The following is a 20374-nucleotide window of genomic DNA, read 5'->3' as shown; positions in this document are numbered from 1 at the left end:
CTGAGATCTGAGGATCACAGTTCAAAGCCAGCTCAAGGAGGAAAGTCCATGAGATTCTTGTTTCCAATTAACCACCAGATAACCAAAAGTTGCACTATAGTTCAAAGTGGTAGAGTGCTAACCTTGAACAAAAACATCAAGGAGAGCGCTCAGTACAAGTACACACACACATACACACACGTACACACACGTACACACACACAGTAAAGTAAAAGCCTGCATATATAAACCAGAAACTAACAGGTGTACTTCTTTCCAAGGACTTCTTTCCAAATCAATAGCAACACCAAGATTTCTTCTGGAAAAAACAAAAAAACAGACATGTCTACTAGACAGAATTTTTCTGCTTCCTAGAGAGTTAACACAGTTGAATGACTTGGAAAAGTTCACAGATCAACCAGTCTCACTGCATAATTTCCAGAAGGTGTCAAGGTTATAGGCCTTAATACTATGAGTGGTTTTTCTCAGATTTCAACTTGCCTAAAGTTTGAGTTTTATGATTTTTTTAAAGCAGAATTACTAAAAAAGAATAAGTTGTTTCAAATAAATGCAGTGAGAATCAAACAAAAGCTTTTAATAATATTAGGTGCTAATATTTAATAGTACTAATTAATGCCTTCAGTAAGTCCAGGTTCTTGGTAATAATGATTCAATCAATTTTCATAAACTCATAAGGAAATGTCATGCACATTTATTGGATACCCAGCATTTGCCAAGATTTGGCATCTGTTGTCTGACTCAGTTTTTCTTTTACTCTATGGCAAAACATCCACTTGAAGGTTTAACATACTCAAGATCTTATTTTCAAAATGAAATTTTACTAGCTCTAATGTAATGTCTGCCCCACGCTTCTCCATTCCCACTGTCTTTTTGAGACAGTTTCTCATTATGTGGCCCAGGTTGATCTTCAATTTTCAGTCCTCCTGCCTCCACATTCTGGGATTACCGCAGGAAGCACAATTATGCCTAGCTCTTCAATGTAATATTTTTTTAATCAAAATTTACAGTCTGGATGTAAGGATGGAGGCTCCCTACCCCAAAGTATAATCAGTTACTTTTCAGATTAACGAAAAGAACATTTCTCTGCAAGGTTAATATAATTCATTTGGCTAAGCTGTACTCAAGGGCTCTTGAGTGCTACTGTAAAGAGGTTGATCATTCCTGAATGGATTCTATTTTCAACATCAGGGACAACCCTAAGAGAAAACTAAAAGGACTGAGTTCAATATTATCTACTACAAGTATTACTCTTACTTATTTGTAGCTTTTAGAATTTTTGTTTTATGCCCATCCTAGGGCTTAAACTTGGAGCCTAGATGCTGTCTTTGAACTTTTTTTAGCTCAAGTCTAGCACTCTACCACTTGAGCCACAACTCCACTTCTGGCTCTTTAGTAGTTAACTGGAGATAAGAGTCTCACAAGCTTTTCTACCTGGACTGGCTTCAAACCTCAGTCCTCAAAAGGCGATACTGGCTCACGCCTGTAATCCAAGCTACTCAGGAGGCTGAGACCTAAGGACCTCAGCCCAAAGCCAGCCCAGTCCAAAAAGAAAAAAAAAACACCTCAATCCTCAGATCTCAGCCTCCTTAGTGGCTTAATGGCTAGGATTCCTGGCATAAGCCATTAGTACCTGGTTTTTAGAATTTTTTAATGAATGTTTTAAGCAATCCAATCATTAAGACAATGTTTTATTTCATATCAAGACTATCTAGCTACTCTTATTCTTTATTACTTCAAAAAACAGACACGAATGAGTATTATCCTAGAGAAACATTTTTTGGTATTAGTCCTAGGGCTTAAAATCAGAACTTGAGTGCTGTTCCTGAGTTTTTTCTGCTTACAGCAGGTGCTTTACCACTTGAGCCACAGATCTACTTTCGGTCTTTTGGTGGCTACTTGGAAATACAAGTTTCATGAACTTTCCTACACAAGCTGTCTTCAAACTGTCATCCTCAGGCTTCAGCCTCCTGAGTAGCAACAATCATAAACATAAGCTGAGCTACTGGTGCTCAGCTTAAGGAGTTCTTAATTTTATAACATGAAAAAAAACTAACGTAAGAAAATATGGTTCCTGTAATATTGTGAAGTATATACAGTAGGTAAGATTATAGGCGTGAACCATCAGTGCCCAGCAAAATGTAACTATTTTGAAAAAGTAACTTCACACCATACTCTACAAACTGAAAGACTTAACAAATAACTTAGTGCAAAGAAAAGATGAACCTTAATTGCTCCTGTACCATTTCTAAAATACATTAACTATTACACCTTGGCTCTGTGTGGTCTCCTGAGTAGACAGGATTATAGATATGAGCTACTAGCACCTGGGGGGAGGTGGGAGTGGGGAGGTGAGTACCACTTGGTTAGTTGATCTCTTTGAGTTCTGTGTGCCTCACTTGCAAACTGATCAAATCTTAGGAAGGTTTTAAGAATTATCATTTACAGATAGAACTTAGTAGCAGGGCACAGGTGGCTCTTATTTGCAATCCTATCTACTCAGGAGGTTGAGATCTGAGTGTTGCAATTTGAAGCCAGCTTGGGCAGGAAAGGCCAAGAGATTCTTATCGCCAATTAACCACCAAAACAAGCTGGAAGTTGAGCTGTGGCTTAAGTGGCAGAAGACTAGCCTTTAGTAAGAGCTCAGGGACAGCACTCAAGATCTTGAGTTCAAGCCCCAGGACTGGCACCAAAAATGCAATTTTAAAAACTAAACTTAGGGCCTGGGAGTTTGGCCTAGTGGTTAAAGTGCTTGCCTAGCATGCACAAAGACCCGGGTTCGATTCCTTGGTACCACATACATACAAAAAAGCTGAAGTGGTGCTGAGGCTCAAGTGGTAGAGCTCTAGCCTTGAGAAAGTCCAAGGACAGTGCTCAGGCCCTGAGCTCAAGCCCAGGATTGACAAATAAATAAATAAATAAATAAATAAATAAATAAATAAACTTAGTTATTTAATACCTAAATGGTATGTGCTAGAATTAGAAGAAAATTCCGTACATGGGTATAAAAAGGAAACCAGGTTCTGAAAGCACAGTAGAAGAAACTCAAAGAGCGTTTTTCAAAACATAGCTCTAAAGTCTAAAACATGCTCTGTGGAGAATTTAAGATTTTAGGATTAAATATTTTCAACCAATAAAGTCTATTCAATTATTTCATAACCCAAAATTTTTAATTATAAAATATTTCAGTCCTAAATACTTAAGATAATCTAGCTGTAAAAATACTACAACAATTAAATTAGGATAGTTCTGGCAAATGACCAACAAAAAAGACCAATAAAAAAGAATGGGTAGGGCTGAGAGTTTGGCCTAGTGGTAGAGTGCTCAGGCCCTGAGCTTAAGCCCAGGACTGGCAAAAAAAAAAAAAAAAAAAAAAAAAAAAAAAACGGGTAATAGAAATAAACTTTCCCCCATATGGTCCAATGATTTTTGACATTGACTAGTATGACAAGATTAGCCAATGGAGAAAGACACAGCTTTCAAGAAAGAATGCTCAACAGCTGAATATCCACATTCAGAAAAGAAAGAAGAGCTGAGGTGTATCTCAGTGGCAAAGCAAGTACAACATCCTGGATTTAGTCCTTAGTGGCAGAAAGACGGATGGACGACGGGCGGACAGACGGATGGATGGATGGATGGATGGAAGAAAATGGACTGCAAGAGTGGCTTACACCTGTAATCATTTTAACTCACCTACAATCAGTTAATCCAGAAGGTTGTGGTCAAAGTTTAAACCAGCCTGAGCAGAAAAGTATACAAAACTATATCAAATTAACCAGCTACAAAAGTAAAACAGCAGATTGGCTCAAGTGGTAGAACACCAATCATGAGCAAAAAGCTGAGCAAGACCTTGAGGCTCTAAATTCAGTATTTACACCAATATCAAAAATAAAAATTAAAAAAAAAAAAAAAAGCCAGCACCTAATGGCTTCACTCCTATAATCCTAGCTACTCAGAAGGCTGACACCTAAGGATCTCTGTTCAAAGCCAGCCAGGGCATGAAGTCCATAAGACTCCTATTCTCCAATTAACCAGAAAACCAGAAGTGCCGCTGTAGCTCAAAATGGTAGAGCACTAAGCTCTGAAGAGCTCAGGGGCGGCACCCAGGCCCAGAGTTCAAGGCTCACAACAGAAAACATAATAAAACAAACCTCCCCTCCTCCCCACTCCCCCCATCAAAAAAACAAAAACAAAAATCCCCAAAGGGAAGAACTGGGCCTGATGGCACGTAGTTGGAAATCCAAACTACTAGGAAAGATGTAGAATGATCAGAAAGATCACAGTTCCAGGTCATCAGGTAAAAAGTGAGCAAACATGGTATCGATTGAATATAGCATTAAAATATAGAGATGGAACTCTGAAATCCTCCCCCTGTGTAACTAATTTAAGCTAGTTTTTAAAAACAATAAGAATCTTAGCCAGGAGTGGTGGCTCACGCCTATATAATCCTAGCTACTCAGGAGCCTGAGATCTGAGGATTGCGGTTCAAAGCCAATTCACGCACTAACTAAAGTCCATGAGACTCATCTCCAAATAACCACTAGAAAAATGGAAGCGGCGCTGTGGCTCAAGGTGTAGGGCAGTAGCCTTGAGCTGAAGAGCTCAGGGACAACACCCAGGCCCCGAGTTCAAGCCCCACCACCAAACAAAAAAAAAAAAAAAAAAAAAAGAAAAGAACTCATCTCAATCAACGAGTCAAACATGTAGATTTCAGAGCCTGAGAATGTGGCTTAGTGGTAGAGTGCTTACTTGCCTAGCACTCATGATGTCTTGGGTTCAATTCCTCAGTGCCACATAAACAGAAAAGGCTGGAAGTGGCACTCTGGTAAGACTGCTAGCCTTGAACAAAAAAAAAAGTTCAGGGACAATGCCCAGCCCTCACTTCAAGACCAGGACTAGCCAAAAAAATGATAAAAGATGACAATCATAAGGTAACCCAGAGTAATAAGATTTGGAGTAACAAAGTGTTGAGTAATATAAAACAGTGTCTAGAGAATCACTGACATTGAGTAGAAAATGAAACAAAATGTTAGCAATATTTTGTTTCACTTATCCCTTAATGAGTGAAACAATCTACTTAGCAGGTAGAAAAGGCATCATAGAAATTGTCAAAATCTTAAGTTTCTTTGGCTTGTGGGTCCACTCATCTGTGATTCTCCAATTTCAGGTTTTCAACAAGAGGATTATATTGCCCATTTTAACCCCAAATTAGAGGTTCTACTCTAATAAATTGTGGGATGTTTGACTAATTTCTCATTCCTATCCCACCTTCAAGAGAACCTTAATAAGTATTTAAATGAGGAAGAGCCAGGCACAGATGGCTGACACCTAGCTACTCAGGAGGCAGAGATCTGAGGATCATGGTTCAAAGCTAGCATGAGCAGGAAAGTCCATGAAACTCTTCTGTCAATGAGCCACTGGGGGGGGGGGGAGAGTATGAGGGGAGAGGTGAAGGCCAGAAGTGGCACTGTGCCTAAGTGATAGAACACTAGCTTTGAGCACAGAGAGGCTCAAGGACAGTACCCAGGCAGAGAGTTCAAACCCTAGGACCAACAAAAAAAAAAGGTGGGGGGGGGAATGACGGAAGCATAGCCTAATGTCAGAGTGCTTGCCTAACATGCATGAAGCACTGGGCTGGATTCCTTGGTACCACATATACAGAAAAAGCCAAATGTGGTGCTGTGGTGCGAGTGGCAAAGTGCTAGCCTTCGGCAAAAAGTGTCCAACAACAGAGCCCAGTCCCTGCATTAAAGCCCCAGAACGGGGGGGGGGGGGGGGGGGAGGAAGGAGGGAGGGAGAGAGGTGGGGAGGGAGAAAGAACAGCAGGGGTGGAAGAAGAGAAAAAGGAGAACAAAGAAGAAAAACAGACGTAACAGACCTACATTCCTGGTTTTTTCAGAAAACTGATGTATGACACAAAATAGACGAACAACTTATACCACTCAATAACCTTTATAAGAAGCTTAAGTGCTTTGGGACAATTCTGTGAGTCAAATCACAAACTGAAACAATTGGGGGGGGGGAGCTCCTTATATGCTGATTATTAGTTGCTTGAATTTTAGCTATAACTCCACTGTTCTGCCTCTGATATGAAAATGGACCTGTGCTTTTTAAGTATTTCAACATTTTATTTGTAAACATTCAAAATTTTGTCATAAAGGCACAGCAGAAAACAAGAGAGTTTTGCCTCCTGGCTCCTATGGAGTTGGAAAAGACTCCTGCAGCCCACACAAGACTCTTTAGAATTTGGCTTCTCCAGTGACCAGCTTTTTCATTGCCAGGCTTCCACTGCAGTATACAGTGCAGGCAGCAGAACCAGCAGCCAATTGCGTTCCTGGTACTCTCTCAACAGATTTGTTGCAGAACCTCTTTTGAGAAATGTCCCTATGAACAGTTTTCCTCAGTACCACAGCAGGAAGGATTCTACCAAGTTCAAGAGCATAGATTTCCAGTAAGTTTCACTGATATGGCTGAGAAAACTACATCATCTATCATCAAAAAAGTCAAAATCTTAACCCAGTGAACAGTCTCTCATCCAATACTAAATACTACTAAAAAGGAAGAGAAAGGAGGAACAGAAGGAAGCAACAGCAGCAGCACAAGATTTTACCCATTATTTTTTGGCTGCTTTTGAAAGCAATGAATACTACATGTGAATGGGCTTCCTTGACTGCCGGACATAGTCAATGCAGAAGTTGCCAATTTTGAACAAGGAAGAGGATAAAGAAATTCTACAGCAAGTCTAGGTTGCAGCAAAAGTTGCTCCACCATTTGGGATTCAAGATCTAGAAAATCTAATGTTAATTCAATTATCTTTGGCAAAAAAAGCTGTAAAAACCTTGAGTCATTTTGTATACAAAAGCAACTGGCCACAGGAAACCAGTGGTGAGGTAAGCTTTCTTAACATGCCACACAGCAAATTTCTAGCAGGGTTAAAGAGAAAGAACTTTAAGTTCTACTGGTACAGAACCTTTAGGTGAGCCATACATACCCTTAGCAAAGACAGAATGTAAAGAACGAACACAGCCTAGGATGTACAACTGCTGTATACATAAGCCATTCTTAAGTTCTTTCTTTTTTGTCAAACATTACTCAAAACCAAAGCTACCTACTGAAATTATTGTGGGTTTTTTTCTCTTGATTAGCCTTAATCTACTATGTCTTAATTACTGGTTGGTGGTTCTGTTCAACAATAAAAAGACCAACACAAAAACCACAATTAAATAATTAAGAACTCAACGGGGGGGAAAACAAGATGAGGGTGGGGGAGGGGGGAAGGGAAATGGGAACCATGACATGTGAAAGGGTATCAATGTGTGGGAATTAAGGCACCATTTATCTGGCAAATATCATGTAACCCTTCTATTAATTACAATAAAAATATATTAAAAAAAATTAAGAACTCATAGGTATGTGTTTCTATTTCCGGGTCTTCTTTTTTCCACTGATCTTCTGGTCTGTTTTTGTGCCAATACCATGCAGTTTTTGTTATTATGGCTCTATAGTAGAGCTTAAAGTCTGGTATTGTAATACCACCTGCATTGCATTGCTCTTTTTGCCTAGAATTGTTTTGGCTATTCTCTGTCTTTTCTTGTTCCATATGAACCTTTGGATTGTATCTTCTATTTCAGTAAAGAATGTCTTTGGGATTTTGATGGGGATTGCATTGAATTTGTATATCAACTTTGGCAGTATAGCCATTTTCACTATGTTGGTTCTCCCTAGCCATGAGCAAGGGATGTCTTTCCATTTCCTAGTGTCCTCTTTAATTTCTTTTGTTAGGCTTTTATACTTTTCATTAAATAATTCCTTTACATCTTTGGTTAATTCCTAAGTATTTTATTCTTTTGGGGGCTATTGCAAATGGGATCATTTCCTTGATTTGGCCTTCTGTTTGTGTATTGTTGGTGTACACGGCTACTGAAGGTTAATTTTGTATCCTGCCACTTTGCTAAAGTAGTTTATTAATTCTAGGAGTTTGGGAGTGGAGCTTATTGGGTCATTCATGTCGTCTGCCAATAGGGATAGTTTAATTTCTTCTTTCCCTATGTGGATCCCTTTGATGTCCTCTTGCCTTTTTACTCTGGCTTAGGCTTCCAGTACTATATTGAAGAGAAGTGGACAGAGTGGGCATCCCTGTCTAGTTCCTGATTTTAAGGTAAATGGTTCCAGTGGAACAAACACAGTCTATTCAATTATTGGTGCTGGCAAAACTGGGCAGCCACATGCAGAAAACTAAAAATTGACCCTAGCCTTTCGCCATGCATAAGCATTAACTTGAAGTGAATCAAAGACCTCAATGTCAGACCGGAAACTGTGAAACTGCTACATGATAGAGTAGGAGAGACACTGGAACTCATTGGCATAAGGAAGATTTCTGAACAGAATCCCAGGATCACAACAGATTGGAGAGAGACTCGATAAATGGGACTACCTAAAAACAAAAAGTTTCTGCACAGATAAAAGCATAGTCGCAAAAGTAGAGAGACAGCCAACCAACTGGGAAAAGATATTTACCAATAATACATCTGACAAATGCTTAATATCCAGTATCTACAGGAAACTCAAGAAACTAATCCCCCCCAAACCCAATAAACCATTCACTAAATGGACAAGGGAACTAAAGAGAGACTTATCAAAAGAAGAGATTAAAATGGCAGAAAAGCATAAAAGAAAATGTTCATCATCCATGGTCATAAAGGAAATGAATTAAAAACAACCCTAATATACCACCTTACCCCAACAAGAATGGCCAAGATTTTGAACTCAAGACAGTTGCTGGTGGGGTTGTGGAGAAAAAGGAACACTGCTGGTGGGATTGCACCACAGGAAAGCAGTGTGGAGGTTTCTTAAAGAACTGAAAATTGACCTTCCCTATGATCCTGCCATACCACTTCAAGAGGCTAAGATCTGAGGATCATGGTCCAAAGCCAACATGGACACTAAAGTCCATGAAACATTTATCTTCAGTTAACCACTAGAAAACCAGAAGTGGCGCTGTGGCTCAAATGCCTTGAGCGGAAGAGTTCAGGAACAATGCGTAGGCCCACAACAGGCAAGAGGGGGAAGAGGAAGAGAAAAAGGTAACTTCTTTTTCATTAAAAAAAAAAAAAGACAAAGTTTATACTTCTTTAGATGAAAAGATGAATACCCTTAGAGCAGACATAATGGGTTCAATGTCCACAATGCAAACTAAAATAGAAGCTATAGGCAATAGAATAACCGAGGTAGAAAATACAATATCAGGAATGCCCGCTCTTCTCTCTACTTCTCCTCAATATAGTGCTGGAATCCTGAGCCAGAACAATAAGGCAAGAGAAGGACATCAAAGGGATCCACACAGGAAAAGAAAGAACTGAACTATCCCTGTTCACATATGACATGTTCCTATAACTGAACGGCCCAATCAATAAATTCCACTCCTAAACTCCTTGAACTAACAACTCACTTTGGCAAAGTGGTAGGATACATAGTCAACCTTCAAAAGTCAGTAATCTTTCTATAAGCCAACAATACACAAACAGAAGGAGAAATCAAGGAAATGATCCCATTTGCAATGACTCCCAAAAGAATGAAATATTGAGCAATTAACCTAACCAAAGATGTAGAGGAATTATTTAGTGAAAACTATAAAAGCCTAAAGAAAGTAGTCAAAGAGGATGCCAGGAGATGAAAAGCCATCCCATGCTCATGGATAGGGAGAACCATCATAGCGAAAATGGCCACACTGCCAAAACTGATATACAATTTCAAGGCAATCCCCATATCAAAAATCCCAAGGACATTCTTTCCAGAAATAGAAGGTGTAGAGATGAGGGAAATGAGGACAAAAACATAAGAAGGGGTATCAATGTGTGAGAAGTAATGCACCTACTATCTAGCAAATGTAACTGTAACACCTCTATACATTACCCCGAAAATAAAAAATAAATTAAACTAAATTAAAATATGAACAACTATGATACGTGCCAATAATTGCATATAGATTCTCTTCTTGAATACTTGTTAAACATGATATTTGAAACATGATGTAAATATCAGTGTTGATAAAATCTTTCAAAATGAACAAACAAACAAAATAGAAGGTGTAATCCAAAGGTTCATATGGAACAACAACAAAAGACCTAGAATAGCCAAAGCAATTCTAGGCAAAAAGAGCAATGCAGGTGGTATTACAATATTAGACCCAAATTCCAATATAGAGCCATAATAACAAAAACAGCTTGGTATTGGCACAAAAATAGACTAGAAGATCAATGAAATAGAATAGAAGATCCAGAAATAAAATCGCATACCTATAGTCAACTTATATTGGACAAAGGAGCCAGAGATATACAGTGGAATAAAGAACCTCTTCAATTATTGGTGCTGGAAAAACAGGGCAGCCACATGCAGAAAACTAAAAATCAATCCCAGCCTGTCGCCATGTACACACATTAACTCAGAATGGATCAAAGATCTCAATATCAGACCTGAAACTCTGAAACTGCTACATGACAGAGACACTGAAACTCATAGGCACAGGCAAAAACCTCCTGAACAGAGTCCCAGGGTCACAACAAATTGGAGAGTGACTGGACAAATGGGACCAGCTAAAAATAAAAAGTTTCTGCACAGACAAAGACATAGCTACTCAAGTAGAAAGACAAACTGGTAAAAGATATTTACCAATAATATATCAAACAAATGCTTAATATCCAATATCTACAGGGAACTCAAGAAACCAATACCCCCACCCCCACAAACCCAACAAACCAATCACTAAATGGGCAACGGAACTAAAGACTTATCAAAAGAAGAGGTTAAAATGGCAGCAAAACATGAGAAAATGCTCCATCATTCACAGTCATAAAGGAAATGCAAATAAAAACAACCCTAAGATTCCACACCTTACCCCAATCAGAATGGCCAATATTCTGAACTCAGACAACATCAAAAGCTGGTGGGGTTGTGGAGATAGAGGACCCCTACTTCACTGCTGGTGAGAATGTAAACTAGTATAGCCACTCTGGAAGGCAGTTTGGAGGTTTCTAAAAAAAAAAACTAAACATGGACCTTCCCTACAATCTAGCCATACCATCCTGGGCTGAACATCTTAACCAGGATATGATAAGGACACCTGCACAGCCCTGTTCATCACTACATTATTCACAATAGGCAAGCGATGGAAACAACCCAGATGCCCCACTACAGATGAATGGATATAAAAAGTGTGGTAGATATACACAATGGAATTCTATATAGCCAACAGACAAGATAAAATAATGGCATTCACTGGGAAGTGGATGAAACTAGAGCAAATCATGTTGATTGAGATAAGCCAAGACCAAAGGAACAAAAGGTGCATGATCTCCTTGATATGTGGATATTAGATCCAAACAGTACAAGAGTGATGACTCAATATTGAGGTATCCAAGGTTACTGACACGGTCTTGGAGATATAAATATAATTACACAGACATAAAATCTATGATGGGATATATACTCTATAGACACATTATATAGATCGATATGTATTTATGACATACAAACTCAGCTTAATTTTAATATGTTCTAAAATTTATGTGCCAGTGATTGCATATAGATTCCCTTCTTGAATACTTTTTTGTTAAACATGATATTTGGAAATATGATGTAAAAATCAGTGTTAATAAAATCTTGCCAAATAATAATAATAAAAAGAAAATAATCACATGTTTTCCATATAAAGAGAGAGAGAGAGAGAGAGAGACACCATAGCAGATTAAAAACTGAAAAGCAAGGACCAGGAGTTTGGCCCAGTGGTAGAGTGCTTTGCCTAGCATGCATGAAGACCCAGGTTCAATTCTTTGGTACCACATACATAGAAAAGCCTGAAGTGGTGCTATGGCTCAAATGGCAGAATGCTAACCTTGAGGAAAAAGCCCACGGACAGTGCTCTGGCCCTGAGTCCAAACCCCAGGACTGACAAAATAACAACAAGAACAGCAACTCAAAAGTAGGGGCCGAGAGTTTGAGCTAGTGGTAGAGTGCTTGCCTAGCATGCACAAAGACATGGGTTCTATTCCTTAGTATCACATACATAGAAAAAGCCAGAAGTGATGCTGTGGTTCAAGTGGTAGAGCTCTAGCCTTGAAAAAGCCTAAGGACAGTACTCAGGCCCTGAGTTCAAGCCCCAGAACTGGCAAAGAAAAAAGAAAAGCAAATTTAGTGACCTAAATGGTATTTCTAGTAAACTTGGTAATAATGTTCTAAACAATCAAAAGGGGAAACAAGGTTTTCTTTTTGGTCCAAGATAGGGACTCAAATTCAGTTTCTAGCACTTTGGCTCATCGGCTAGCGTTCTATCAACTAAGCCACACCTATAAACCCCAGGAAAACAAAATTTTCATCACTCCAAAGTGAAAAGTATGAAACTGTTAGTGGTCACTATAAGGAAGAGTGCGTGAAAAGATGCAAAATACAAAAATAGAAATTACTCTTTAAGTAACCTTTTATCTTAAAGTGTGCTCCAGAAAAACAGGAATGTTAATTTTACATAAAGTTTCTTTAAAAAAACAAGAATTGTTTTCCTTACTTGAGAGAGTCCAGGGGACGATGCATGTCCCGGGGGCGTTGCAGAGAGATTTGGATGCCCCTTGTTTATTTCGTGTGCTGAATAAGGGGAAGGTGTTGGGGCTCCAGGCTGTCTTGCTACTTGTGTAACCTAAAAGGAAATCCAAACTTCAATGAGAACATCTTATTAGTAATCTACTGGTAACCCAATGTTAATAAATATAGCTGAACTGGTCTTTACTCTGCCTCAGCAGACCCAGTACTGGGGGCACAAGTTTGCTAGGCAGGCATTCTATGACTTAATCATGCCTCCAACTTTTTTTGTTTTTTACTCTATTCACTAGGATTTCCAGTTTCTGCTCAGGATCAGCCTCAGACTTCAATCCTCTCACATACTGGTATTAAAGTCAAAGTGACACCACTAGTCCCCGCTAATATGCCCAGTTTGTATGCCCCACCTATCAAATGAGATGGGACCCACTAATGTTCTGATCAGACTGGCCCTCAACCACAATCTGCCTGATCTCTGTCTCACAAGTGCCTGAGACTAACACACGTGGGATCATCAAATCCACAATTTGTATTTCAAATATGAAAAATAGAAGTCTTAGAAAAGCATGTGAAGCCAGGCACCAATGACTTCACTCCTGTAATCCTAACTGCTCAGGAGGCTGAGATCTGAGGATCAAGGTTTAAAGCCAGCCAGGGAACAAAAGGATTGGCACAAAAGGACCCAAGATTCTTATCTCCAATTAACCTCTAGAAAACAGGAAGTGGGGCTAGGCTCAAGGGTAGGGCGGTAGCCTTGTGCTGAAGAGCTCAGAGACAGCACCCAGGCTGAGGTCAAGCCCCATGATCCACCAATTAAAAAAAAAAAAAAAAAAAAGCAAGTAAGAACATTTTCATGGGGCCAGGAGCTTAGCCTAGTGGTAGAGTGCTTGCCTAGCATGCACGAAGACCCAGGTTCGATTCCTTGGTACCACATGCATAGAAAAAAGCCAGCCATGGGCCGGGAGTTTGGCCTAGTGGTTAAAGTGCTTGCCTAGCATGCACAAAGACCCAAGTTCGATTCCTCGGTACCACATATACAGAAAAAAACCGGAAGTGGTGCTGAGGCTCAAGTGGTAGAGCTCTAGCCTTGAGAAAGTCCAAGGACAGTGCTCAGGCCCTGAGCTCAAGCCCAGGACTGGCAAAAAAGAAAGAAAGAAAAAAGCCAGCCAGGATGAGTGGCTCACACCTCTAATCCTAGATACTCCAGAGGCTGAGATCTGAGGATCTCAGTTCAAAGCCAGCCTAGGCAGAAAAGACTTGCCAGGTGCCGTGGCTCATGCCTGTAATCCTCTAATCCTAGCTACTCAGGAAGCTGGGATCCAAGTCAGCCTGGGCACAAAAGACTGTGACACTCTTATCTCCAATTAACCACTAGAAAACCCTAAAAAATGGGAAGTGGGCTTGGTTATCTCATATTGTTACACTATCTCACTTTGTTACCTGATATATCGGATGTAATTGTATTTGGTTATCTGAAACTGGATAGGGAACAGGGGAAAACAAGATGAGGGGTGAGGGAGGGGGGGAAGGGAAACGGGGACCACGGCATGTGAAAGGGTATCAATGTATGGAATTAAGGCACCATTTATCTGGCAAATACCATGTAACCTTTCTATTAATTACAATAAAAAATATATTAAAAAAAATGGGAAGTGGGGCTCGAGGGCTAGGGCAGCAGCCTTGAGCTGAAGAGGTCAGGGGCATCGCCCAGGCCCAGGGGTGGTAGTCTTTAAGGACCACAGCAACAACACCCAGACCCAGAGTTCAAGCCTCAGGACTTGGGGGGTGGTGAGAGGGGCAGGGAAATATGTCATTTTGTGAAAAGAACAAAAAGAGAAACAGTTGTAAAAAGGAAAGGATAACAAAAGAACAAAAGTTGATAAACTTTTCTACATCTGATTACAGATAATTAAATGACTATGTGTTTATTTTACAATAAACCCGAATCCAAAACAAGGCAAGTTATTTATAATGTATAATCTCATTTTTGGTTTTGGACAAGTACAACTAAAATTACATATGCATGTATGTTTCCAAATACTTTAATGTACATATTTATATGAAAAAGTACATGTATATACATAAGCAATTTTTTTGTGGGTGCCACTCCCAAGACTTAAACTCAGGACCTGAGCACTGTCCTTGGGCTTTCTTAAGATTAGAGCTCTACCACTTGAGCCTCAGCACCACTTCTGGCTTTTTCTAAGTATGTGGTATCAAGGAATCGAACCCGGGTCTTCATGCATGCTAGGCAAGACTCTACCACTAGGCCAAACTCCAGGCCCTTGACAAGCACTCTTATCACTAGGCCAAACTCCTGGCCCTACATAAGCAATATTTGAATGATCTTTTTATTGGAAGGGGGGCAGAGGAGGCAGCTATATTGAGTTATGAACTCAGTGCCAAAGACTTGCCATTTTGCTTAGCTTTTTTGGAAAAAGATTTTGTTTTTTGTTTTGGGGGTTTGGGGGGGGGGTTGGTGGGTCATGGGGTTTGAGCTCTGGGCCTGGGTGCTGTCCCTGAGCTCTTCAGCTTAAGGCTATCACCCTATCCCTGGGCCTGGGCGTTGTCCCTGACCTCTTCAGCTCAAGGCCTCCACTTTCCTGTTTTCTAGAGATTAACTGGAGATAAGAGCCACTCAGACTTTAGTGCCCAGACTTTAGTGCCTGGTCTGGCTTTGAACCTCGATCCTCAAATCTCAGCTTCCTGAGTAGCTAGGATTACAGGCATAAGCCACCACACCCAGCTGAAAAAAGGGTCTTTATTATTACCTGGTAGTAATACTCTTCCTAGTTATCCTTCCTCTTATGCTTAGGATACCTAAAGATAGAATTCTGAGATCTGAGGATCATAGTTAAAAGCCAGTCCCAAGAAAGTCCTTGAGATTCTTATCTACAATGAAGTCACCAGGAAACTGGAAGTGGCACTGTGGCTCAAATGATAAGGGATAACCTTGAGCTGAAGAACTCAGGGACACTGCCCAGGTCCAGAGTTCATGTCCCACTACTGACAACATTTAAAAAAAAAAAAAAAAAGATACATGTCAGCTGAGCGCCAGTGGCTCATGCCTGCAATCCTAGCTACTAAGGAGGCTGAGATTTGAGAATCATGGTTAAAAGTCAGACTGGGCAGGAAAGTCTGTGAGACTCTTTATCTCTAATAAAGAACTCAGAAAAAGCCAGAAGTGGCTACTGGGTCAAGTGGTAGAGAACTACCCTTGAGGAAAAGAAACTCAAGGACAGAGCTCAGACCCAAAGCCTGTGCCCCAGAACAGGCTTTAAAAAAAAAAAAGACACATGTCTATAGCCCCAACACATCTCAAGACTTTTCTGTCCAGACAGAAAAATCCAAGAGCTCCAGCTCCAATTAACCAGCAAAATTCTGGACTAAAGGTGTGCCTCATGTATTAGATGACCAGCTATGAGCAAGAAAGCTGAGAGCCTAAATTCAAGTTCAAGCCACAGTATCAGCACATAATAAAAACAATATTAAAATAATAATGATGATGATGATGAAGAAGTAGGTTTTATATCAATATGATTTTGCCTGACAATAGGCTTAACACGCACTTTTTTGGGGGGGGGGCGCCAGTTCTGGGCTTGGGCTTTCTCAAGGCTAGAGCTCTACCACTTGAGCCTCAGCACCACTTCTGGCTTTTTTCTACATATGTGGTACCGAGGAATCGAACCCGGGCCTTCGTGCATGCTAGGCAAGCACTCTACCACTAGGCCAGACTCCAGGCCCCAACATGTACTTTTATAATAAGATGATATGCCAATAAACTCAAGTTGTAAATAGCATAATTTTCAACTGCATTTAAAATGAAAGTGAAAACAAGTAATGCTCAAGTAATACAGAGGAAAACTCAAAAACTTTTTCAGAAAAATAACTTTAAAAAATAAGTTAATAAAAATAAACATGCAAATGAAAAGACTGAATTATAATGTGTCAACAAGAATTACATGAGCTGGGATGTGGCTCAGTGCCAGAGAACGTAAGCACCTAGTATATGGAAGGCCCTAGGTTAAAACCCCAATACTATAAGAAAAAAATGAAAGACCTTAATATAAGGCAAGATCTCAGTATTTATGGAAAGGGGGAGGATGTACAACCAATATACTATAATGTCTGTCTCACCTCTACTTCTTAGACTGAGATGATGAAACAGGGTCTATTTTATCTGGTATGGGGTAGGGGGTGATAAAGGGGTAGAGAGAGTGAGAGAGCACACAGGCACATGCTAATTCTACTCAGGACTTTCTTGAACCTTTTGCTAAAAACCAATTACCTACTGTGTCAATCCAACACTGTAACCCAGTTCTCATGCAAAAGCAAACATAGTATGACAGACTGCTTACCGTGCTGTAGACTGCTGAAACAGTGGGAGGGAAGATCCGCTCCTCCAGGGGCTGCTGTACAGGTCCTCTAGGAATTCTGGATAGATGAGTTAAGGATGACGAAACTGAAAAATGGATTGCTTTAGCAGTTAAGAGAAAATTACCACCACAATTTTCTGCTCATATCCTCAGCATTTTAACCCACTTTGTGAAATTGCATACATATTGCTCCACAGAAGCTAAAAAAAAAAAAATTCACATTTTTTTTCCCCCGGTCAGTCATGGGGTTTGAACTCTGGGCCTGGACTGTCCCTGAGCTTTTTAGCTCAAGGCTACTGACTACCCCTTGAGCCACAGCCCCACTTCCAGTTTGCTAGTGGTTAATTGGAGATAAAAATCTCATGGAGATAAAAATCTCATGCCTGGGATAACACTGAACCGCAATCCTCAAGTTAGGATTACAAGCGTGAGCCACCACGCCCAGCTTACATTTCTTAATGTACTGGAATCAATCTCTGAAAAACTAGTTCCCCTAATAAATATTCCATAGTCCCAAGCTTTTATTTTCCCCCTAAGGCTAGCACTCTACCATTCGAACACAGTTCTACTTCCAGTTTTTTGGTGGTTATTTGGAAAACAGAGTCTCACAAACTTTCCTGTGCACGCTGACTTCAAATGACAATCCTCAGATCCCAGCCTCCTCAGTACTTAGAATTACAGGCATTAGCCATGAATGCCTAATATTTTTGAAAGAATGACTATAAATCAGCGCTAGTGGCTCACACCTATAATGTTAGCTATTCAGGAAGCTGAGATATGAAGATCACAGTACAGTTCAAATATTTGAAGATATGCTTTGCTCCAAACATGGCATTTCATCACAGCACTTACTGTGGAAGAGGAACAAGTAGGATCAAGAGACCACATAAAAGAGATTTTGATATCTATTGGGAGGTTTTTCTTGTAGTGTATTATAGAAGGATCTAGTATGTATTAGGTAAGTACCCTACCACTGAGCTAAATCCTTAGACAACAAATTATTTTAATTCAATTTAAAATACCTCCTTTTCCATCAAATATAAAGAAACATTCTTTTAAGAAGTGATGCCCAGCCAGGCACCAATGGCTCACATCTGTAATCCTGTTCAGGAGGCTGAAATCTGATGACTGCTGTTCTAAGCCAGCCTAGGCAGGAACGCCTGTGAAACTATTATCTCCAATTAGCCACCAGAAAACCGTAAGTGGTGCTATGGCTCAAACTGGTAGAGCACTAGCCTTGCCCTGAAGAGCTCAGGGGACAGAGCCCAGGCCCTGAGTTCAAGCCCCAGGACTGCGCTCCCCCCCCAAAAAAAAAATAGTGGGCTGGGAGTTTGGCATGCTTGCAGACCTGGGTTCAATTCCTCGTCACCACATACATAGAAATAAGCTGGAAGTGGTGCTTTGTCTGTAGTGGTAGGGCTCTGGCCTTGAGAAAGCCCAAGAACAGTGTTCAGGCCCTGAGTTTTAAGCCCCAGGACTAGCCAAAAAAAAAAAAAAGTAACAAAGAAAATATTCACAAAGCTCCCAATGTTCTAATTTTTGCTCAAAAGCTCCAATTGTTATTTGCAACAGACTTTTCTTTTGGTTTTGGTTGGTTTATTAATTGGTTTAGTGTAGGTTTGAACCCAGGGCCTTGTGCTTTCCTGCAAATGACCGGCACTCACCACTAGAACCACATCTCTAGTCCAACATTTGCCTGGTTAGTTGGAAAGGCAGTCACATAGTTTTGTGCCTTTGCTAAGAGATCATCCTGAAGAGACAAATTCATCTTTCCTTTAATAATATCTGCAAGTATCCAAGTATGAGTAAACACAAGTTCTCATCCTGCTGTGTAAAAGCCTCAAGGAGCCAGGAGCACAGCCTAGTGGTAGATGCTTGCTTAGCATACATGAAAGCCCTTGGTTCGATTCCTGGGTACCACATTCACAGAAAAAGCCCAAAGTGATGCTGTGGCTCATGTGGTAGAGTACTAGCCTTGAGAGAGACCAAGGAGAGTACCCAGGCCCTGAGTTCAAGGGACTGGCAAAAGAAAGCGGGGGAAATAGGCCCCTAACTGAGCTTACAGTTCATACAAATGAGGTTGTAGGGTTTTTGAGGAGGCTGTTTTGCTGGGGTGTTTCTGAGACAGCTTCATGCTATTATGACCCAGGCTAGTCCAAAAAACAGATCCTCCCAAGAGCTGACTACAGGCACACACCACCACACCCAGTCATTAAGATCACTTATAGGGACAGCTATAAAACACAGGTGGTTTTTTGTACATTGCCCACTTTATTACATAAAGTACAAGAATAAATGAAGATGGATTCAAAGGAAAAGATTTAATGAAAGTACATTTTTGTAGTTTCACCTAATACATTGAGAAGTCCAACCTCTTTCTATTCCTTTTCTTCTTCTCTTGGAGAATGAACACTGATATATAACACAATTATTAGCACAATTTAGTACCACTACCTTGATTAAAACAAGGTTTCAATTTGATTTGATTAAACAAGATTTATCCGGCATTGATTTGTTAAATAAATAAAAAAGGCAAAAACTACTTGACTAGCACTACCAACATGGTTCTGATCTCTGCCTCTGTCTCTATACAGACATTCTGCTCTAAAATAATTCATATATTCTTATATGGCCTGATGTCAGAAGAAATATTTTCAACATTTCTAACACATAGAAAAGGTATCAAGAATAGCAAATTTAGGTGAGTGAACCACTGTACATTTCAGAAATATGATTATATGGTAGAGCTGGACTCCCTTGGCTCAGCCTATAATTCTAGCTACTCAAAGAGGCTGACACTTGAGAATTATGGTTTGAAGTCAGCCCAGGCTGGTATGTAACTCAGTGTCAAAGTGCTTGTCTAGCAAGTACAACATCCTGGGTTCAAACCCCAGTACCAAAGAAAGAAAAGGAAAAAAAAAATAGTTTAAAAAAAAAAAAAGTCAGCCCAGGCAGGAAAGTCCATGAGATTGTTATCTCCAATTAACCACGAAAAAGCTGGAAGTAGGGCCAGGAGTTTGGCCTGGTGGTAGAGTGCTCACCTAGCATGCACAAAGACCTGGGTTTGATTTCTCGGTACCACATACATAGAAAAAAAGCTGGAAGTGCTTCTGTGGCTCAAGTGGTAGAGCTCAAGCCTTGAGCAAGCCCAAGGACAGTGCTCAGGCCCTGAATTCAAGCCAGGACTGGCCAAAAAAAAAAAAAAAAAAGCTGGAAGTAGAGCTGTAGTTCAAGTGGTAGAATGCCAGCCTGGAGCTCAGTGACAGCAGCAATCAGGCCCCGAGTACAACTCACAAAGAAGAAAAAACTCATCTATGTATGTTGGAGTGCATTCCTTTAGCTAATGTATTAACAAAACTATAAAATACTGAAGTAACAGCAGCTTTTTCTGCTGTTTCCCCACTGGGGCCAATCAT

The 20374-nt window shown here is 40.2% G+C and overlaps 1 protein-coding gene across 21 annotated transcripts in view; it reads right to left on the bottom strand.

The window, feature by feature from the left end:
* Positions 1–20374, bottom strand: part of Eif4g3 (eukaryotic translation initiation factor 4 gamma 3) — a 224921-nt gene that overhangs the window by 168807 nt on the left and 35740 nt on the right. For 15 of the 21 annotated variants that reach the window (XM_090335646.1, XM_090335637.1, XM_090335645.1 and 12 more), the window contains exon 1: positions 12554–12638. Coding sequence is in view for 1 of the 21 variants with exons in the window: in XM_090335635.1 (XP_090191761.1) it covers positions 12554–12682; positions 16941–17016 (205 nt within the window). In the remaining 20 variants the exon portion in view is untranslated. Of the gene's footprint in view, positions 1–241; positions 299–12553; positions 12683–16940; positions 17060–20374 lie in introns of those variants that run through there. The other 6 variants (XM_090335635.1, XM_090335639.1, XM_090335656.1 and 3 more) reach the window with 3 other exon arrangements.

The sequence above is a fragment of the Megascapheus bottae genome, chromosome 6, assembly GCF_031878675.1.
Source record: "Megascapheus bottae isolate mThoBot1 chromosome 6, mThoBot2.hap1, whole genome shotgun sequence".
NCBI classification, from domain to species: domain Eukaryota; kingdom Metazoa; phylum Chordata; class Mammalia; order Rodentia; family Geomyidae; genus Megascapheus; species Megascapheus bottae.
This window is presented reverse-complemented; position numbering and strand designations above follow the sequence as displayed.